Source organism: Diadema antillarum, unplaced genomic scaffold, assembly GCF_040938485.1.
Source record: "Diadema antillarum isolate AM-2024a unplaced genomic scaffold, OU_Dant_1.0 seq00000590_RagTag, whole genome shotgun sequence".
Lineage (NCBI taxonomy): Eukaryota > Metazoa > Echinodermata > Echinoidea > Diadematoida > Diadematidae > Diadema > Diadema antillarum.
Window position 1 is genome coordinate 394,150 of NW_027271522.1, and position 23,686 is coordinate 417,835.

Here is a 23,686-nt window from a genome sequence, read left to right on the forward strand (position 1 = left end):
TCCAGTAATAAATTATATTCATTTCTGGTCAGTTTTCCTCTGTTAACGTTTGTTACATATTCAAAAAGCTGCATCACTTCGGTGATCCCTCACATTTATCCCCAAGTTGTATTATCCTTCGGGTTTATGCCAGGTTTAAGTGCGTGCGTGTGTGTCACACACAAAGCGCACTGCTATAGCTTCTGACCATCCAAGCATTGAGAATTTAGGGTTTCTGGGATGAACATTGAACTAGGGCTTTCTATAGCTCAGTCAGTAGAGCACCGGGCTAGCATCCGGAGGTCTCGGGTTCAAATCCCGATGGAATCCCATTTTCTTTGCTCATTTTTCCAATAACTTTTGATATGTTAGAATATAATGGGATAAAGATTAAAAAGGATAAACTAGGTCCTTCTGAATTGTACAACAAATGAATGAAGCATCAAACTAATACATTGGGTCTTAATAAATCATCATAGAATAATGCTATTGTATAACAGGTGAAATAATTTGTTGATATAAGTACTTACACCTCGTCATAACATAGTGATATTGCAACACATGGCTTTAAGCATACAAATTTTGAACCCACTCACGATTTTTAATAGGTAGCGTGCATAATATGTAATAATCACTTTCTATCATGCTCTTTTTCATGCAGCATTCACCAAAAGTATTATTCAAACTGCGACTCCGTGTTCCGCCCAAAGTGCTTCTCGGGGACAGGAACGGGAGGTGAGAAAGAGCCCGTGTGTGAGTGCTCCTCCCGCCAGTGTGAGTGGTTTGTTTTCAACCACGAGCTGGTGCTGCCGGAGTACGTCATCGACTTTGAGTATGTGACGAGGGTGAGTTGTTTGCTGAGTTGATTTTTTGTTGCCATCAGCAGAGTGAGTAGTTGCTCTTTGAGTAAACCTTTTTTTTTTGCCAGATATATCTTCGTTTTGATAACATCTGCTGGGTAAACTTACAAACATTTTTTAGTGCTTCAGCGGGATGGGTTGTTGATGAATTGGTTTTATGTCACAACAGTGAGTAAAGAAATAGATTCTGTAACAGGGTGGAATTGCTCAGGTAATCAATATCATATTTATCCTGTGCAACTAACATGTATTGACTGTCCTTGTACCCGTGCAACTCATGGGTCATTGCAAAGATGATGTTGGCTGTATGGCTGTATAACATGAGTGCTAGAGTTTGGTGATGGTCGTTATCTTTTTCCCCAATGTTCCATCCATCTATTTTAGATGCCATTAAGTATGCTCTTTCATAAGCACACATTAGATATCATGTGTTTTTGTTGTCTGTCTTTTCATATTTCAGACTAGATGTTTTCTTTTAGTTTGTACACATACCTGGCCTTTCAGTCTACAAAAGTATGGATTAACACTCAATCTTGATGATATTTTGCCTTACTAGGTTCCTGCCCCAAGTCCTTTTATGAATGTCATGGATCTGAAGCAGGGTGAGAAGGGAAAGAGGCCCACAGTGCCTAATTCAGACCCCCATGCAGACGATGATGTGCTGCTGATGGAACCTGTCTCCCAGCCCAGACCGAGGTAAAATCATTTTGAGAGGGAGGATGCTCTCAGTTTTTTGTTTTTTTTTTTTAAATCGTGGCATGAGGCAGATAGTTTAAAACCCTGTCTGCCTTATGCTCAGATGAGGTGTGATAGTAGTTTGTGTTATGGTACATGCAACTGGAGATGGATTGGCATGCATGGCCAAACCCATGACGTTTCATTGAGATACCTGTAATTTTGATGGTTTCCTGCTTAGTTATATCAATAGTAGTCAGTGAGAGTGAATTATATCAAATCATTATTATTACATAAGTTATTATTACATTAGTACATAAGTACGGAGAACAGGTTAGAAACTTCCTGTGAAATGGGATGATGTGCAGATTAAAGTATGCATGTTTGATTCACCCTGTCTCCAAAGTCATATGATATTGAAACATTCTGCCTTGTGCTTTACATAGGAATTGTTTCCTTTGATTTCAGATGTCTAGAGATACTGTATTCATTAATTCAGAAAAGTTTTTCAAATGATGAGCATAAACAAATCAGGAAGCATTTATTGTGTCATAAACTGGCTAAATCTTTCTGTAAATAAATCATCACTCTGTATCCCTAATGTTGCTACCTATGTGGAGTACGAAGTCCCATTGAAAACATGTCCCATTGAGCGGTATGACATGCATGCCATAAAAGTTTATGAAAAGGTATCTATTTATTAGGAATTGTTTCTTATTTCAGTTTCTGGAAAAATGATTTGTCAGAAGAGAGTATTTTGAAATATTTGCTGTACAAGTATCTTTCTTGTTATAATATTAACACTTTGTGAGAATGGGATGTAATGATGTCTTCTTCTGTGTGATCACTAAAGAAAAAGGTGTAATGCATTTTTTTTTTTCTAATGATTTTCAAAAACCTTTCCCTTGTCTGGTTATTGTTAGTGTCATTGTTATGCATATAATTTTATGGTAAGACCTGTATTTACTGATGCCTGTCCCATCATGTACCTTGTGCAGATTGTCAATGCTCACAGAAGAACTCCTCCTGAAAGCGGCCAAGGCATCAACTCTCTCCTCTATCACCATACTCAATCTCCATGGCAACGGCCTGACCAAACTCAAGCATCTCAACTCGCTGCCCGCCCTGCTGCGCCTTACCATCAGCTTCAATGAGCTCAGCAGACTGGAGGACGTAGCACACATGGTATTTCTTGTCATTTTATCATCTCCAGTTTCAGTTGTCTACTAAATATATTAAATTACTGCCCCTTCACCTAAAAATGATTTGTCTCATGTAAGTTCTTCAAATATGTGATACGTGATGCTTGATAAGGTAATCTCTCCTGCAGCTCCAAGAGGCTATACTGAGATGAACTATTATGTGTCATGGGGAGGTGTCATGGTGATGGTCTGTTATTTACAAAATTATTTAAAATACTGTAAAAGTGGACATTTTTGCGATGCTGAAATTTTCACATATTTCGTGCAATTAGAAACTAGCGCGAAAATAAAAGCACACAAATATTTTTGCTTGCCATATGTTTCAGTAGTTGTCTTGATTCCGCGGGATTAAAACCACATGAAACTCTTCTAACGCGGCTGAGTGCAGAAAAATTTGTCACACGAAAATATCAATTTTTACAGTAATCTATTTATGTGCTCTGTATTTCCCTATTTACCTGTAGTGTGTTGGTCATACTTCTATCCACAGCCAAACTTGGAATACCTGGATGCCAGTTTCAACAAGATCTACACCCTTGATGGAATGAAGGTAAGGCAGTGCTCTGTTAGACCTCAAGAACTTAACACAGCATGGTACTGGGGCCACTTGTAATAGATAAGCATTCTAGTTGTGGTGTAGGAATCCACTTGTAATTATCTTGTCCTTGATGTTGATCATTGCTACTATTCAGTGACCTATGTAAATACAATTATAATAATGTTTATATTGTAGAACATAATATCATTATTCTACAATATTTAAATTACATTTAAGGTTTATGATATAATATGTATACATTATCATAGATATTTCAGCAGAAGGTCCAATAAACCAATTTTTTTCCATATATTCACTAAATTAGCATTGTATGTCTTATGTATGTATAACTCAATCCATAAAATGCAATCTTGCTTGCAGGCTCTGTCTAAGCTGAAGACACTGGACTTGAGCTGGAATGAGCTGACCAACACTCGTGATGACCTGTCCATCCTACGCAAGCACTCGCCGAACCTCTCATGTCTTGACCTCAGGCACAACAGCTGGCAAAAGGTCAGAGACTCTTGTCTGGATACTATTGCTTGAGTGGGAAAAAAAGAAAAGAAACAAAAGCAGAAATCAAAGCCTTTCATTAGACCAGGATATTATGATTTGTGGTCCGTGCTGTCCAGCTATAGTTTTCTCTGTGTCGTACTGGAAGCTTATGAATCAATTGATCAACTAATATGTGGTGGATATTTGCACATGCAGTGAGGAAATGACTTACGAGGACTTATAAACTTTGGATGATTGTTTATTTCTACATATTGATATTTCGTAAAAAGTGAATTACTCTTAGTACTCCTAATCCGTGCATCTTCTCTCCTTTTTAACTTACTGTCCATGATGTAAAATCCTATGTTAAATTTGTGCATCACAACTGCAGAGTCCATGTACATCAATGACAATTTATCTTTTCTAATCTTTTATCTATCTTGCTTAAGGAAAATATTAGGGTACAATACACTATTTTGGCTTCTTTCCCCTCCACAGCCAGAGGGGCTGAGACTAAGGACCATCGGCAGACTGAAGTCCCTGACCATTCTGAATGGTCAGCCGGTCACTGAGACTGAAGCCACAGCAGCCCTACGCATGGCGGCAGGGTCACGAATATCCCAGGTGTCACTGCTGGCCCACACCCGAACTGACCAGAGCCGGCCCAGGAGCCTCAGCCTGGCATCCTGCGCCCAGCTGCTGACTACGGTCAGCCGGAACAAGCCGGACAGACAGAGCGAGAATGACAGCGAGTGGTACAGTAAGGTTAGTGCTATTGTGGGTGATGCTTTAAGAGCGCTTTACTTCCCCCTTTGCTTGTTGCCCTCATTTGTGGCGACTTGCTTGGGAATGAGGGGACACCTGCAAGAAATAAAAGCGATTAAATCTCTAAATGACAGCCTCTGTTCTCACAAGTTCACATGAGGTGAAGGGGGTAAGAAATGGTGGAGTTCATGCATGAGATGTAGAACTCAATATCGCTGTTACATGAAACTAAAATTTGATGCACCTTGTATCTAGTTGTTAGTAATTTTTGCTGAAAATCCTTGTTGAATAGGAAAGATATGTCAGCCGTCTATGCTGAACGTTGTGTTTGTTTCTCTTTTTGTGGTTTGTCTATGTTAGTGGATGGTGTAGTGGCAAGATGCTTCAGGGAAGCACTGGTAATGAATGCCTATTTCACTCAATTGTGCTGTCTTTACCACCCACCACCTTTCACCCAATCTTCAGTACATGTGCAAACCACAAAATTTCTCTGCACAGTAAACAGTTGTGCATATTTCTACATCCTTTTCTAGGTGACGACGTTAAATCTAGACAGCCAACACATCAGCAAGCTATCCAATCTGGAGCGCCTCGTCAACCTCCGATGGGCCTCCTTTAACGACAACGACCTGACCAAGATTGAGGGGCTGGAGAACTGCTCCCAGATTGAAGAACTCTCACTGGAGGACAACTGCATCTACAGAATCGAAGGTGAGACCTCGGCTGTTCATATTCTAAGTTCCCAATCTCAAAGTCTTTGAGACCCATTAAGACTGTTGGTATTGAAATCCCAAACGAACTGCCAAATCTTGTATTGCAAAATCATAAGTAAAGTCATAAGTAAGCTAATTGCATGTCTCTCAGACTGAAAAATTAAATCATGAAAGGAGATCATAAAGCTTATTCTTGCAAATGATGTGTCCTTTAGTATAGTACAGCTTATTCTTGCAAATGATGTGTCCTTTAGTATAGTACTGCTACTGCACATATTTTTCAAAGCATCGTAGGTGTCTAAAGTACATGCAGCTTAATGCCTTGGAACCCTCTTAGGAACATAGCACAACATAGCACAACAATGCCATGATGGCTTATTGTATTTGGCTGAGTAATAAGCATGGACAGTGGGTGGTTTCCTTAAAATTGATATCAAAATCCTCCGTAAATCTGTAAGAGACTTGAGAACATTCTAATTTCTGACTTCCTAATGAGATGTACGATCTAAAAAATGTGCCAGCTGGAAAATGGTAACCAATATTTACTGCATATATCCATTTTTATTAAGAAGTTTCAAAAGCTTATAGCCCTTTTATAGAATTAAAACAAAAACAACAACAACTTCATATGAATACCCACCCTTTGTTCTCCTGCCAGGTATATCTCATCTGAGTAAGCTACACACACTGAACCTGGGTATGAACAATCTGAGCACCTTGGAAAATGCTGGCTTGGACAAGTTGGTCAGTCTGCAGTGCCTGTCAGTGGAAGACAATCGCATCTCCACCCTAGCAGGCCTAGACAAGGTCACATCTCTGCTGGAGCTGTATGTAGGCAACAACAACATCCGCAACATCCGAGAGGTGTTCCACCTCAAGGTGAGAGAGGGCTCCTCATATTTTTATTCCTCCTTAAAATACTTACAAATATTTTTATCCAAATAGACAGCAAACAGACATATCGATTGCATCAGTCAGAGAATGAGCAAGCCTGCACTTATTGATGTAGATGATGTTTGGAAGGTGATTTTTTCCTTTGCCTCCTGTTTATTTTCATGGGACTTGAAGCCATGGTCCAAGTGACTGTACATAGCTAATGAAAATGCTTGTAGGCTGTTTATTCACCAAGGGATGTGCTTGAAGTTGCATGTTGAATTTTTGTACCGACATTTGTTGTGGAAATGTGTGCTATTTTTCGATAATGAACACAAATAATTGCCAGCTGAGGAAAGTGATAAATCGAGTACATGCTTCTTGTATAGGTGATACATCAATATGCCATCCTTTCATGTAATTTCATTATTTTAATTCCATAAAAGGGAAGCTGTGCAGAGAAAGGCAAATACTTATGACAGGCAGATTGACTATGCCTGTCAGGATTTGCTACTGCGTATTCTTTTATTTCTTTGTTTTTCCCCTTTTTACAGCCTTTGCCAAACTTTGTGATCCTGGACATGTGTGGGAATCCAGTGGCTAAGGAATCCGACAACTACAGACTGTTTGTGGTCTATCACCTCAAGTCACTCAAGGCCCTGGATGGATCAGCAGTGGTAAGAGAATTGCCCTTGTATGGAGCTCTCATTGACAAGATGATACATGGAATTAGTGACCTCCCCATATCTGTATAGACCCTGAATTTACAATCTTATTACCTACCAGCTTGGGTGTTGTAAAGTAATGGATAACCATTACATATAAATTGGTCATCACGTTGTGCTTTTTTTCTCTAGAAAGTTCAAATGTGCTGTTATAGTGGAAAGAGTAAAAATGTGGAAATGAGAAATCTAGCATCATTATTGATTTCATTTCTATCCAATCAAAAATGTCTTTCTCTGTAATTGTTCTGTGAGAATTTCCAGGAATAATTTTTGTTGGGAGGAGGTCTGCAAGTTTGATGTCCTAAGAGGTAAATTTCCAAGAGAAGTTCTTCAGAGCCATTTCTGTTATATTTTTTCAAACATCACATCTTTGTCTCAATCTGGATGCTAGGAATCCACAGAGGGCGGTACAGCCAGAGACACCTTTGGAGGCCGGCTGAACCAGGACTTTGTGGCGGAGAAGCTCGGTCACTCCAACTTCCACGAAATCAGAGAGCTGGACTTCCCGCACAGCGGAATCCGGCAGGTGGATCTGGGTTCGGGGGAACACTTCATCAACCTTCGCAGGTAGAGATTTTATGTTGCAGATTTTGTCTGTGTCACATGCATACAATGCATTTGCAGGGTATACATACACTGCATAAAATGGATTCATACTGCACCATGTAAATGCAAATGATTTTCCAAATTATGTAACTCCAAGAAAAGAATTATTGCCAGCTTGAAATAGATATTCTTCAGAGATGGTCTATTTACAGATGAATAGGATTATTTTATTGAATGTACTCAAGGTTCTAGTTGTATATTTTATTTTTCGGTGTGTGTGTGTTTTGTTCATTCAGTTAAAAAAGTAGATAATTACAAGATATCATACTGCCCAGAGGTTGTTATCCCAGTCAAGCTAGCTGCTTCTCGACAACGGTCTCATCCGTCTGTATCTTATGGTACAATCTAATGTATGTCCATGTGTACTCGTAATCCTATCTATTTCATCTAAATAATTCTTTGAGTTCTGTTATCTATATTTTTATGAATATTGTTGTTGATTTGTCATTATGATTTCATTTGTACAAGACCATAAGTGGAGAAATAAAACAACCTGAAACTGAAACTGGAAAAAAAAAGAATGAGATAAAGTTGATAATGACTGCTGTGATTTGACCTAAAAGCTGAAAGAATATATTAATGGGAAAGTGTATGCATGTATTCAGAATACATAATGTACCTGGTATGTTCCTATTTCAGTGTTAACTTGGAGCACAACAACCTGACGTCATTCAGTGGTCTGATCTACTTGGTCAATCTCAGGGTGAGAACAATGACAGTTATCAATTCTGATGAATGAATTCACTGTAGAAGGCTTGCCGTTTACGTCACTTTCTCTGTTTCATGAATTTCTTGCATGGAGCGTTGTAAGGCACTTTTTTGTTTAGTTATTTCATGGTAGAACTCTGTATACCAGATATGGAATTATAATATCTTATCTATTAAAAAAAAATCAGATATGATTTTGACATGAAAAAAAAGGACAAAACAATGAAGTGGGGGAATTGGAAAAGATGGAAAAGGGATATTTCATGATAAGATGCAACATTGCATTTGCAGCTGAGGAAAAAGATGATTAAAAATCTATGGATTTACCACTCTTCATTATTTTCATTTGACAACATAATTTCCTTGACTGTAATGACATTCAGTTTTTAATGTTGGGCACCCTTGTTTTATTGTATTATGTATTATTGGTTGACAAAAAGTCAAGCTTTGTGCTTACTCTTGGCAATCATTCTCTATGAGAATTATGATGTAACACATGTGATTATATTTTACAGATATATACATGAAATGGAAATTGTTGAAATTTTGCAAAATAACCATACTGTGTGATGCCATATTTGCACACCCAATTTTAATGAAATTGCTGAAAACTGATGTAATTGTATAGCAATGCCATACAGAGAAAACTCTATTGTTATACCCCCGCCAAACGAAGTTTGAAGGGGGTATATAGGAATCAGCGGACGGTCGGGCGGTCGGGCTGTCGGGCGGTCGGTCCGTTGCAAATCTTGCGTCGCGAACTACTTCCTCAGTTTTCAACCGATTCCCATAAAACTTGGCACAGATGTGTGCCTTGGGTTGTAGATGTGCAAGACGTATTTTTTGACAGTACCCAAAAGTACGTTGCCATGGTAACGGCATATTATGGGCAAAAATGGGTACAAATCTTGCGTCGCGAACTCCTCCCACAGTTTTTGATCAATTTTTATGAAATTAGGTACAGATGTTCATCTGAATATGTTAATGTGCAAGACACATATTTCCGCAGTGGCAAAAAGTGCGTTGCCATGGTAACGGCATGTTATTGGTAAAATATAGAGCAAAATGCTTCATGGCAAAACTGCTTCATCAGTGTTCTTCCAATTCTCATGGAATTCATATTGAATGTTTGTCTTAGGATATAGGTCAGCATGACACATTTCTTGACAGTGACAAAAAGTATGTTGCCATGGTAACAGCTCACATATTATGAGCCAAAATGATGGAAAATTTTGTGTTGCAAACTACTTCCTCAGTTTTTGCCCAATTTCCATGAAACTTGGTACAGATGTGTGCCTTTGGTTGTAGATGTGCAAGATGCATTTTTTGACAGTACCCGAAAGTACGTTGCCATGGTAACGGCATATTAATGGCAGAAGATCAAGGAAAGATCTTGCGGATTTAACTACTTCCTCAGTTTTTTGACCAAAGCTTATGAAATGTGGCACACACCTTGATCTTGGTGGGAAGATGTGGAAGACATATTTTTCGGACGTGTCGGAAGCTGCGTTGCCATGGTAACGGCATATAAATGGCAGAAGATCAAGGAAAGATCTTGCGGATTGAACTACTTCCTCTGTATTCAACTGAAGCTCATGAAATGTGGCACACACATTGGTCTTGGTGGGAAGATGTGCAAGACATATTTTTTGGACGTGTCGGAAGCTGCGTTGCCATGGTAACGGCATATTAATGGCGGAAGATCAAGGAAAGATCTTGTGGATTGAACTACTTCCTCAGTTTTTGACAAAAGCTTATGAAATGTGGCACACACAATAGTATTGGTGGGAAGATGTGCAAGACATATTTTTCGGACGTGTCGGAAGCTGCGTTGCCATGGTAACGGCATTTAAATGGCAGAAGATCAAGGAAAGATCATTCCTTGGGTAAGACTGTCGTCACGGGGCGGGGGTATTAATCACCTTCAGTGATATTTCTAGTTAAAAATTGTCTTCAGTTATAATACATGTATCTCATTTGAATCTCATTGATGTCATCCCAGGTGCTCTGTCTGAACCACAACCACGTTGAGAGTATTCTGCAGAGGCCCAAGGCATCCAAGGGCGGAAAGACGGACAAGGATGACCACATTGACCCCTACATGCCGGGCAGTCTCGCTCCAATCTTGGACAACCTGGAGGTCCTGCACCTGGGGTGAGTCACGAAATCAGCACTCTCCTCTACTGCATTGGCATGAGTGGAAATTCAAATCCAGTCAGTCTAAAAAGAAGTACAGGAGAAACCTTGTAGAGAGCCGAGATTGACAGAAAGTACTAAAAGAGCAGGAATACTCCAACCATTGGGTCCACGGAAACAGACTTTTTTTTTGTCATCAGAGTATTTTTACGTCATTATAATGTTGATATTGTATTGTGGAATTTGATTTTCCTATCACATACAAACAAATTAAATGTAAGTTATTGTTGCATATTAACATCACTTTTGAATAATTGTATTTGTTGTATGTTTACTGTACTATTCACTTCAATTCTTATCACATCTCACGTACAGTCTTCTTCACTTAACAATACGGAGAGTGCCATTAGGCGATCATGCCATAAGCAGGCAACATGGCCTCAGTGACCTGAGCAATTTACACGCGATGTAATCCTTCTGCCTTCCCACTCTTGCAGGTACAACGGCATCAGCGACCTGAACAAGCTGGAGATGTCCCGGCTGCCGTCCCTCAAGGCCCTCTTCCTCCAGGGCAACGAGATCAGCAAGGTGGAGGGCATGGAGGGACTCCAGGACCTCCGGGAGCTGGTGCTGGACCGGAACAAGATCAAGAGCCTGGGGGACACCTCCCTCATCAACCAGTGGAACCTGGTGGAGCTGCACATGGAGGAGAACCGGCTGCGGGACCTGGCCAACCTCCACTACCTGGAGAACCTCCAGCGGCTCTATGTGGGCAGCAACAGGATCCAGGTTAGGGCTCATTTCTCATCTCATTTTCTTAATGGTCAATTTCTGTTGAGATACCCTGTAGATGTATCTTCTCTCCTTCACCCAGCCCCCCCCCCCCCTCCCCCCTCACCTGCAAAAATCACATGTGGTAGATACATTCACTAATTCCAAATTACACTGAGCTTTTTCCATCATAAACCAATGCTGCTAAACAGGTTGATGTACTGTCATAGCATGTTTTGCTGTTAGTCAGACTCATTTCCAAAACATGACAGGAAGAGTTGATGGGAAAATCCATCGTCTAGGTATCTATCTGATTCTCAACTCATGAAAACTCTTCTTACAATATGATGTATAAACAACAGTTCCTACTGACTTTTTGGAATTGAGATTGCTTTTGCTACACATTGCATGTGTATTTGTGGGGGACAAAAATGTGTAGTTTATTTTCATTCTGAATTTGTAGAGAAATATGCCACTGCTCTCTCATTGTTGTGGAGTTGCTATGAAAATATAAAAACTCTTAGTGCAAATTTTCATACAGCATGACTATGGTTTCCTAGTGTATCATTTTCTTGCCTGTGTCAGTAAATTCTTCATATACTTCGCTCTATTTACAGGACATGTCAGAATTGGAGAAGCTGGATCGTCTGCCAAACCTGATAGAACTGTCTGTCATCAGCAACCCGGTGAGATATTTTGACCTAAGATTATCCCATGAAATCATGCCTAGCCCCCTTCTGCTCTGATTCATACTACTTATAGACAATTTGTTTTTGACACGTGTATGACCATGGATATCACTTTCCACAAGTATTTTGTTTGACATTGAGATTGCTCTGGAAATCATAAAGGAAGATGACATCCTGATATTAGTTGCTTTATGTGAAAACAGAAAAATGAATCAGACATTTTTTTTTTTGGGGGGGGGGGGGTAGGAGGGGGGGTGGACACAAAATAAAGGTATGAAAAGTTTGTATAACCCTTTTCCACAAATATTTGGGCCCCAACAGAACTTATTTGCTGAGGAGGTCACATAAAAATGTATAACTCTTGTTATTTACCAAGAACTGGTCTAAAGATTTTTTTTTCTCTGGAGAAAAATAAAACTTTGTGAACTTTTGGTGTACAAACCAAATGGAGAGTTGCTCAACACCTACAATGCTCAGAGTTGCCAATTATGTCTTAATCCCGTAATGCTTGCAGTTCATTACTTTTTTTTATGTGTCTTTAATCCCCCCCCCCCCCCCAAAAAAAAAAAAAAAAAAAAAAAAAAAAAATAGTGATCTACTTCTCTGATTTTTTTTGTTTTCATACAAAGCAGCTTGATATCAGGGTGGAATATTTCTTTAATTCAAATATATCTGGTTGTTTGCTGCTCTGCCAGGTGTCCCGTCGGCTGATGCACCGACCGATGCTGGTGTACCGCCAGCCCAACCTGCTCTGCATAGATGGCATCCCTGTCACTCAGGAGGAGAGAACCAAGGCAGAGCTCTATTTCATGGAGCAGCAGGTGAGCTGAAGTTACCCACCACTTCCTCTGTCTGCACTGTACACTGTATACTGTAAAACCAGAAATATTCGCAGCATGAAAATTTTCGCAAATTTGAGCTGATGGCCTTTTTCACAGCATGAAAATTTTTGAAAATTGTCACTGGCATCCAGTTCATATAGTGTAAACAAGAACTTTCATGTTCATTTTAATTTCACAAATCTTTGCTCTTGCAAAAATTGTGGAATTAAAATACCTGCAAAAATTTCTGGTTTTACTGTATCAGGGCAGGCGATTTGACTTCTTGATTTTGATCTGTTTCCTTTCGTTTAGTTCAGTTTAGTTGAATTTAGTTTAGTCTTGATTTTAAAACTTCACATGTCACCACATACCTTATTCAAGGATAAATTCTGTTTGGAGTACTGATTTAAAGGTGGTAATTGACCTGCAGGGTCACTCTTCTGAAGAAATCAGATCCTAATAACTGTGTATCCACATCAGGAACAACAATGACACTTAAGCGTAAATACATGATTTGTGTACATTTCAGGGTCAGACATACATACCAAAAGCTTTGAAGTTTCACTGGTACACTATAAGAGTCTCTGTTTTGTATTTGTTTTGTTGGGTGTGAAAAATTTAGCTGCTCATACTCTTATTGCATTTTCAAACCCATTAGCTTGTATCATGAACCTGGTCTGACTTTAGGCCTAAATGAGCATTGAAACTATTCAAATTTACAGCATCTTAGTCTCCTCCAAGAATGGACGGTACTTGACAAGTGGAATTGTGTAAATTATTCAACCAAATAAGTGAATTATACAAAAGTGTAAAATATCAAGTATGATGAGAACCATGGATGCACAAGCTGTGTGCCAGATTTTAAACCACCTTTTGAGAAAACATGCTCTTATTTTTTGCAGCCAACCACTACTATCACCACGGAGACTACATTACCGGGCATTTCCTCTTACAAGGGTCATCCTGCACCAGTCAAGATCACCAATGTCCAGCTCCAGGGAGGGTCAACTGCCAGTCATGGCTGGAGCACCCAAGTCCAGTATGGACTGGCCGATGAGAACTCAATACAAGATGCTCACAGGGGTATGTTTAGGGGTCAAAGTTGACATTGTGTACATGTCCTGCCAGTGGGCATGTTTACAGATAAATGTAATCAAATTGATAGATATCTTTATCTTTTTTCTCCAATCATCTCTAGGAAAGAGCTATACAATATACTTTTACTACTGTGTACATATCAATACACAGAATCGAGTGTGTATGCATGAGTTGCTACTTTTGCTATGCAAGCCTGGGGTGATCGGGTTGTCTTGCTAGTGATATTTTTCTGAGAGAAACCAGTCAAAGTTTGATCTTGATGATAAGTCGTGTCTATGTTGTATATTCTTGAGAAATTTGAATAATATGCCTATCACCTTGTGAGGTAAAAAATTACAACCTGCACAGAATCAGAACTAGGGGATTTTTATTATTCTTGTCTATGAAGATTATCTTGCCAGAAATCAGTTTTGCTTCTTCTCTTTGTAGTTTGCCCAACAGTATTTTAAGTGCAGACTTCTCATGTGTTCATTGATACGCACTTCTGTGCAGTCATTTTGTAAATAAGGAAACTGATTTGTTCTCTCATTCCTCCAAACCATATTTGGGCTGTACCATTTAATTCTATCCTATTAAAAACATGGTAAATCTATGAATTAGTGTATTTAGATATGTCTTACCCCTCTCTAATATTTTGGATGGTCAATATTTGTTTTATAACACATTTGATACAACAAAAAACCTGTGGGTGTCATGCCAAACAGAGTGCAGAAGTATTCACCATGTCTTATCTCCATTAAAAAATCTCTCTTCAGCCCCAAATCGAAGGCAGCGCAGCTATGGCAAAGCAGACTCCCAGTCCTCCCCTAGCAACACAGCCACCCGGATGAACTACTCCAGTAGCACGTCTGGCAGGTCAGGGGGTCAATACCAGCCCCACTACCAAGTGCCCTATGTCCCCCACCACAGCAGCAGGACCCAGGGATATGAAGGGTGAGTTGATATCTGTTACTGCATTTGCCACGTCCAGCAGAGAGGTCGGTCTCTGCGCCCAAGTTTTAGGAATGTAATTCTCTGTTAACATGCCACTTTCACACGCTTGACTAATACAGCTGCGTTTGAAGTGAAGTATGTCTGACCGGGCCTTATTTGCAGTGCTTTTGAAGTTAATGACGCCATTGTATGTGCCTGGTTGCAAATGGTGTAGAGAAGTCTTCAGCAGGTTAATCCATGTATAGCATTCTCTAATCAGTATGACATACAGGTGATTCTCTATATGCTACACCATTAGTACTTAAACAATATATCCATGTGTTGGGACACAGGTTTAATGTGTCATACATCCTGTTATGAAATTTGATTTTTCTCCCCTGAAGGCATACGTGACAGATAATGTTAACTGCAGCAATGAGGCAAATTTTTGTTTGTTGTGCTGATCTCTCTTTAACCCTTGTTTCTTCCACCAGATACACTGGCAGTAATGTACGGCATGGAAGGCCCAGGTAGTACCATCTCACATAAGGCAGATATGGGAATGTGTTGCCATCATCATCTCGTGTGGGTAATGACTAAAGAGTCTCTGGCTTTTAAACATGTCATCATTTGGATTCCCACAGGGAAGTTTGAAGCTGTTGAAAGGTCAGCTGAGGCCAAAACATGCTTCTCAGCTGATGACACAGATATACCACTAGTGCTTTCAAACAGACTTCATTTTCTTTTATTGGATACAAAATTTTCTGTTCTGTTGTCATGCGTATGGTTGAATTAGCTTCATTTGAGGTGATTACAGTAAATACCAATCTTTTGACAATAAAGTGCTGTCAGAGAGAAATTTGCTCGTATCGGTATCTTGGCCCCTGCAAATGATGTGGGTTGTGTGTAAATTTTGTGTCACTGAGAGAAACAGAGCGGACTTTGAGTCGCAGAGGTTTAACGCCTTCAAACCTTGAACCCTTGTCGTGAGTTTGTAAAGGTCTTCATCACTACGTGACTATACAGTAGTACTATTCAAAGGGAAATGGACAAGAGGAATGCGAACCAATTAAGAAAATATCCGTGTAAGATCTGTGATACGAGTGTCTGTTTGTGTGGGATGTTCCTCGGTAAGTCTGTCCCGTGTCTTGAAGTAAAGTAGTACTTATAAGACCTATATACATATATTACTAATAGGCTACACTGGATAGAGGGGGTCTGTCAAATCCATTTGTAATGCAGAAATAGAGTGAGTTAGGCTTTGTGTTGTAAGGATGATCTAGGAAGCTGCACAATTTGTAGATCTCATTCTTGTAGCAATGTATGCTGCACAAGTTATTTATCTCACCCTGTAAAAACAAGCTACGCAATATACTCTACGTGTTATGTTAGAATTAGCATTTGAAATACTGCATTTCTGTGTTGTATGTTCATAGGAAGAAAGGAAATCAAATGCAATGTAAGCATGAAAACAGAAACAAGGTGTTTGAAACACAAGCAAGCTCGTCAACCTGCTTTTTTTGTCCAGGAAAGTCTGTATCTAGGAAAGTAAAAGGAAATGTCCTAACATTTTGTATCTGTTCTTATGTCAACACAGCAGCCATTCTTATAACACTGCCTATATTATTTGCAATATGCTGCTTTATGAGTTTCTGTGCTGTACTGCCATTTACTCTAAATGCATGTAAAATTTCGTTGTAAATATGAGAGACAGTATATTTCCGTTTTAATATACAATGTATGCACAGGGATCCCCATGGTACAGTCATTCATAGTTTCACACGTGTCTTTGGACAGAGAAGTAAGAAACTTTTTCTGTATCCAAGAATCATATCCGCACAAATTTCTTCAGAGGGTTCTGTATAAAAGGGAAGTAAGAAAGCCACATGGCTGAGCTGAGGGAATGCGAGATGCCGCCATTGCCCATATTTCCATTCCCAGGGAGAGATATGATTATTATATATTTTGCTTGAAAATACTTTTCCCTCCTGCCAAGATGCAACAAATTGGTCTCCGTTGTGCTTTGTGTGCCACCAAAAATCCCACTTGATTGCTTATCATGCCATTAGACAGGGCTACCAGCTCGACGCTAGCAGTGGCCCAGGGCCACTAAAAACTGATGGCGGGCTATCAAATTTCCAAAAGGGCTATATTTTGATGGCCCAATTGGGCAGCTAAAATTCAAAATGTATATTTATAGCTATATTCCCTTTTATTTCGGGCCATTACATTTCTTTTTAGGGCCACTGAAATTTCAAATTCATAGATTTCAGTGGCCCAAATGGGCCACCAGAGAAAGAAATTAGTGTTGAGCCCTCTATTAGGATTGCTAGTTATGCATATATACTGTTTTTTGGCAAAACTGCACTTTGTGCTCAAACATTTAACAATGTGTTGTTACCAGTTTAAGAGCATGAATAGTGAAGTGGATAGCAGTGCCTTGACTAGCAGTTTTGATGAAGTGGTCTTATCCAGAGAATGGATGTGCTATACCAAAGAGGAGTAGAAAGTGTGTAGTTAACCAAAGATACTTGTGGCAGGCATTAGAAGATAAGAAGAATATTCTGTCCATCTCTTGTACATGTGATGGAATGAATCTTGCCACTAGCATTCAAAAACAGACAAAAAGACAACATTTAATTCGTCAGCAAAATGCTACAGCAAAATTATTAAATACCTTTTTACTAAATAATGGGCACATATTTCTATTGTTAAAGAAAAAGTAAAAGGGGGAAATAAGAGAATTTGTTGAACAAGTTGACAGGTGTACTGTACAACTGTGCCAGTATACTTGGTGTGTTCCGTTCCTTAATGATACATGTATGTTTAGAATCATCTGCAAGTAAGTGAATGTACAAAAGAAAGTCATTATTTCCCAGGGTGACTAAAAGGTTCACTTGCTTTGGGGAAATAGACACCAACTTTTTTTTCACCATTTATGTGTCTGTTTGTATATTTAGCACCATTCCATTGGTTCTTCAAAAGGTAGTGCCTTTCTTGCAAAAGATCTATCAATGAAAACTAATGTTTTAGCCACTTGAGATTGTGTACTTGTGCATTCCAATGCAGTGTATTCTACGGTAATTTATCTGTCTGTATAAACGTCTTTCGGGTTTTCACTTCATGTATAAAGATACAGTATAAAATGTTATCTGTTTATAAAAACAAAGAAAACTTTAAAGCATTTTGTTTTGTACATATTGTCAAAAGATCTGTGTACGTGCACCTGTAAAAATTGGGAAATGTTCTAATAAAGGAACATGAACTTACAAATTTTATTGTGCTTTGTATGAAACTGTCTTATCCTGTTCTTCATTTACAGCATGTACATGCTGTATTTTGCCCAATCCTGTCAAGTAAAACATTTGTTACCATCTGTCATCACTTCCACCATTACCACAACCATCGTCGATCACCACTACCATCACAATCACTATACCCGCATAAATCATTCACAATTCACGGTCATAGGTGTAATTAATCACGTAGGAGGACTCAAGAGTAACTCGTTTAGACAGTTAAATTGAGTCTTAAGGAATGACCTTGCCAAAGAAAGTATTTCACTAAACAAAAATGTATAAGTAAATTCATGATATTCCAAAGTTGATTAGTTTGTGGGGTTTTTTTTTGCCATAGAAGAAAAATGTCAAATGTTGTACAAATAATGAATGTTTATGAGTCCAATGGACAGAATATTTCAGGAGGTGAAAGGTAAAATGATCCATTCAACGAGGCTATGCCTCGTTGAATGGATCAATAATTCCTAAATTATGCGAATAATATTATGAAGTATAATTAGAATTCTATTAATAACAATGAAGTACAAGATGAAGAGGGTTAGCATATTCCTGCGTGCTTTGGCAGAGAGATCACACCAAGGAAATTCAAAGTCTTTTGTTATGATAATGAGTTTGGCACCCCAGTCCCTATAAATAGCAGGTATTCCCACTATTCAACATCTTTTTAAAGTATACGAGGCAGTATCCAAACATTCACACGATCACTCAACGTCAGTCTCCACTAACATTGAATTAACAGAATACGTATCAACAATCATTCATCCGGCTCAGTCATATATATCTTACAGGCATGAAGCCAGACAGTACAGTAATGAGCCTGGTTACGGAAGTATAGTATAATATAGTATGGCAAATGAGTTGACAGTTTCTGTGACGAGAAGAGAGAGGGAGGGTTATCAAACAATATGTTATGAACCCGCAACGCGTTGGGTGGGACCCTCTTCATCTTGTACTTCATTGTTATTAATAGAATTCTAATTATACTTCATAATATTATTCGCATAATTTAGGAATTCTATTACATAACACTTCGTACAAGCTTTCAGAGGGTTAGCATCTTCAAAGTAATACGCAGAAACTGTCAATTGAGATATGTTTCAGGCAAATGAAACAAAAAACTGCTGCACATGAGCGTTCATGATAGGTCAAATTTTATTCATGAGCAATCTGAGTAGTACCATGACAAGGTGTATGTTCCGTATGAACACATGATCACAAGGAGGAAAGAACAGTATAGTTTTGTAACAGTATAGTAACTGAGTTACATACGTATCGTGTCCCCCATCTTCCTTATAACTTGTGAAGATGAGCTGAGAATGGTTGAAGCGAATTTTGCTTCTTGAACTGGCTTAGAATAAAAATCTCGAAAGGTTTTGGCATTGGCCACTCCTCCATGGTAACGCCTTGATTAAAAGCTGCAGTACTCGAGGCACTGCGGTAAATGTGAGCAGAAAACCGATGTATCTATGCCTGCTTATTCAATGTGCCCTTTTAGCACCTAGACAGGGTAGAAGTGATTACTTCTTTGTGAGGTTTTCTAGTAGAAATAAAAAGTTAAGTCACAACGTGAACCTGACGCAAGGGTTCTTTTCGACTTAAGTGCTCCATGAGCACTGATAAAACACACAACTTCTCGTTTGTGAGGAAAGAAGACAATTTAATAGATTGGTTGGCAGTACCCTTCTTCTGTAGTTGTTTTCAATAACTCAACTACTTGAAAGACTGTACTGTCATTAGGAATTGACATTATGTAATGTCCAAAAAACTCAGAGTCTGCAATCTCTGTGTTGAAACAAGAGTCGCCAGGGCAATCAAATTCTCGCTTAGAAGTAACAGTCTTGCATCATTACCTAATGAACATAATTGAGAAACTTAAGAAATGTGGTGTTGTACCGTGGTTTGGGAAGTTCTACCTTTCAACACAGGTACTACAAACGGGTGCTTTCCCACGGAAAACCCGTCAGAAGAGGGCAACACAGATGACAAGGCTGATCGATACGAATCTACCTTACTGTATTTTTCCCTAACACATGCTGGTCAGACAAACATCACGATATTGGTGATAGATGAACTAAATGGCTCAAGCGATTGTTTGCGGCATCAACTAATTCGCTGCTTTCAAGCTGAGTTATAATGTTTTTTGGTGTTGTGCCATGAATTTGCGATGAGCTCGGAAGTGTGCTCTGAAATTCCTAATGCTCGCCAACGTTTGCTGAGATAGGTCAGGCAGGGAGGTGGGAAGAGATTTCTCCCTGGGTCAGGCGAGTAACCTCAGCTCGGGCATTGGAATGGGAAGGGGAACCAGGCAGTCCCCTGGTAGGAGGGGTAGGGCTGCCAGGATCGCGGGTGAGCGGGAGCCACGATTGTGTCCTCCACAAAGGAGGTGATCGAGACTGCTCTCTGGCAGTTAATATTGTCCCTGCGGACTTGGGAAGGACCCTGGAAAGTAGGCAAAAACAAAGTGGAGGAAAAACATAGTAGGGATGTAAAAATTCCCATGATATTGAAAAGGCATCGATAGCCTTAGAGGTCTTGTTCCCAAGACAAGTACGTAACCAATTTCCTATTGGCATTGGACGCGAAAAGATCAATTTCGGGTCTGAAGGAAGGTATAGATAAGAGCAACGAAAATATATATCAGGACGAAGACTTAATTCTTCATATCTCTCCGAGATAGATTAATTATCTGCTTCTATATGAGCAACACCAGCCAAGTGGGAAACAGATAGCCAAGAGTAGCGACCCAGCGACCACGCCCAAATGTCATATGACAACTTATTAAGTAATGGAATACTACCACTCATTTTCCTGACGTAACTGACAGCTGCACTGTTATCTGACTTAATATGAATGTGTTGCTTATGGGAGGTGTCGCACAGGGAGGCAAGGCCTCGATGAATAGCCAGTAATTCTAGCGCATTGATATGCAGATTAGCTTCCTCTCGAGACCAGACACCTTGAGCAAAGGAATTATCATTTACACAGAGTGTACCCCATCTTGAGGTGCTGGCATCTGTACGAATATTGTCAATGGATGACAGGAATGTCGATGCAGGACCCAAATTCCTTGCATGGCAAGGGAAGCCACCAACGAATTTCTTCAATGGCATTATTGTTTATTGAATTAAAGAGATGCATCAAAATTACCACCTGATTCTTGCACTGCTTTGGTTCTGCACGACTCTAGAACACGATAATGCCAACGACCCGCCGGTACGGGGTCAAATGGAGAAGAAAGAAACCAATGAACTTGGCTAAATCTCGAATTTTTGTCGAGGGAGACGACAAAATGGGATGCCCAAGATTCCTTATCTTGTCATTTTTTTTTTGTCTAGATGGCTCGCCACCAAATTAAAGCCTGAGTAGGTCGGAGATGTTGTGACTTCCCAAAATTAATGACAATCCCAATGATGCCAGTAAATCCAAAACACAGTTCGTGTTAGCAATACTCTCCTCTTTAGAGCGGGCAAACAATTAAAATATCGTCCAAATAAATCATTATTCTCATGCCTCTGCTTTTAAGAGAAGCAATAACGGGTTTCATTCCTTTAGTAAATACCCTTGGCGCTGAGCTTAACCCAGAGGGTAAGCAAGTAAGACAATAAAAACGACCATTCCACGTAGAACAATTACTTTGATAATCTTCATGAATAGGAATGGAAAAATATGCATCCTTGAGATCCAGTGGCGTTAAGTAGTCGGATTGCATTGATTAGGATTTCTTTAACATTTCGAAAAATTTCCATCTTGAAATGCTCATACTGAACGAACGAGTTCAGTCAAATCAATGAAGGATCTGAGATCCTCGGTTTTCTTTGGAATTGTGAATACAGTGGACAGAAATGACACTTCCCCTGGGGAAATTTCTGATGTTGCCCCTTTCTGGTTAACAACGAAAGAAATTCCAAATTAATTGCCGCATTTTCTTCCTCCGACAGTAGTAATTGAGGAGGAATAATTTTTGTTGGGATAACCGTCAAATAAGATCTTGTAACAACAAATAGTGTCTGAAATCCAGGGATCAGAAATAATGAGAGACCACGTCTCTTTGAAAAATCTGAGTCGTCCCGCATGTAAACGGGGACTTACTAGTTTTTCTACATTAGATGGTGCGATGCTGGAAAATATGACGGTATGTTCTATCCGCGTGCTACCGAACGACCGACGACGCGGTCGGTCGGAGAAGGTGACTTTTTGGCCCACGCACGAGGGGCGACTCGCCAGCATTTTTCATGTTGTTTGCAAGTCTTTCTCAAATAGCGTTTTCCCTATGGAGATCGATCTACTGCATAAATTATTATGCCCCTGTACTTCTGATTGAAAACAAGTTTGAGCTCCTCTCGGGTCTCATGTTCATCTCATACGAGGATGTTACCGCACAGAGTAACTCCGTTGACCGCCAGTCAAGCAACGGGGGCTGAATGGACTGACCGTTGCTCCCTAGCTGCTGTCTGCAGCTCCCGGGTGATTTTAGCATTTACTATTACAAGGGAACATTCACTGAATAACCGTCTTTTGCACTTCTGTCAGCTGGACGGTTTTCCCGGGGATCGAGGTGCACATTTGCTCCTCGACTCTCGGTGCACACACCGAAAGGGGGCGTCGAGGGCGTCATGTACTGTAGTGTATGGATTCTTTTTTCCACGCTCTCCTTTCACGGGGGCAATGTGACCGCCTTGTCAGCTGAGCGGTCAATCCATCAGAAACTGCGAGGCCGAATTCCTCAGGGCCTTCATACAAATTGTCTGCTTCCAGCTCTATGAGCTGGTCGCCGAAGCGGCGTTTGCACTGCCTCCCACGGGCTGTGCTGCCTGCACTAAGCTCTCGAACTCCGCCTTCGGGTCGGAGCTGAGCAGGTGAGTGGTTGCAGAATTCTGGCTGATTGGCTCCACAAAGTGCTCAGTAAATCAACTTCGCGGTCACACCGCGAAGGAGCCAGTCTGAAGTGCTCCCGCATGCAGCGCATGGCGGGCTGGCTCAGAGGTTTTGGAGACAGACATCTGTCCATCCATAAAGCGAGATAATTGGGCCGATAAACGTTGAATCTCACTCTTCTGCGCCGAAAGATTAGACCGCAGCTCTACCTGATATACAGCCCCGTTACCGGCGGCTGTGAACCGTTGTCTTCTGTATCACTCAGGTTTGTCACACGTCGAAAAAGATCAGTAAGCGAAGCTTATAACGCACAGTTGCACTGTGCAAGCTAACTCTCTGCCGAACACACGAAGAAAAGATGTTGAATAGTGGGAATACCTGCTATTTATAGGGACTGGGGTGCCAAACTCATTATCATAACAAAAGACTTTGAATTTCCTTGGTGTGATCTCTCTGCCAAAGCACGCAGGAATATGCTAACCCTCTGAAAGCTTGTACGAAGTGTTATGTAATAGAATTTCATCTTTCATTGAATGAAATATTCTGTCCATTGCACGAATGAAAAACATCTATTATTTGTTTTGTATAACATCTAAAATAGATCCTTGTCATTTGATGTTTTATGAATTTAGAAACATGAGAGAATGTGCAGCATCTGAGATCAGGAGAGTCCTCCCCAAGTGCTCGACGCTAGTGTGCTGTCACATACACACTGCAAACGCAAGCGTTTTACATGCGTAGTGTGCCGAGCTCTCGGCGTACGTGCAATGGAGCAAATCTATGGATCCAAGATTGTACGGCAAATGAAGCCACAATTGCATGAATGATGACGTACAGTAAAATGGGGCGAATGATCGATAGCAAACAAACATCAAATGACAAGGATCTATCTAGGTGTTATATAAATTGACATATGGTATTGAAGATGGCAATTCACATGTTAATT

At 40.0% G+C, this 23,686-nt stretch overlaps 1 protein-coding gene across 1 annotated transcript in view; it reads left to right on the forward strand.

Moving 5' to 3' along the window:
- Positions 1 to 15,100, forward strand: part of LOC139735681 (leucine-rich repeat-containing protein 9-like) — a 28,039-nt gene extending 12,939 nt beyond the window's left edge. Inside the window, 18 exon segments of the mRNA XM_071646428.1 lie at positions 641 to 824; positions 1,396 to 1,535; positions 2,513 to 2,699; positions 3,207 to 3,266; positions 3,636 to 3,767; positions 4,248 to 4,514; positions 5,048 to 5,225; positions 5,886 to 6,106; positions 6,655 to 6,777; positions 7,217 to 7,392; positions 8,071 to 8,134; positions 10,142 to 10,293; positions 10,773 to 11,064; positions 11,664 to 11,732; positions 12,431 to 12,589; positions 13,459 to 13,639; positions 14,410 to 14,587; positions 15,061 to 15,100. Coding sequence (XP_071502529.1) covers positions 641 to 824; positions 1,396 to 1,535; positions 2,513 to 2,699; positions 3,207 to 3,266; positions 3,636 to 3,767; positions 4,248 to 4,514; positions 5,048 to 5,225; positions 5,886 to 6,106; positions 6,655 to 6,777; positions 7,217 to 7,392; positions 8,071 to 8,134; positions 10,142 to 10,293; positions 10,773 to 11,064; positions 11,664 to 11,732; positions 12,431 to 12,589; positions 13,459 to 13,639; positions 14,410 to 14,587; positions 15,061 to 15,100 — 2,803 coding nt within the window.
- The last annotated feature ends 8,586 nt before the right edge of the window (positions 15,101 to 23,686 follow it).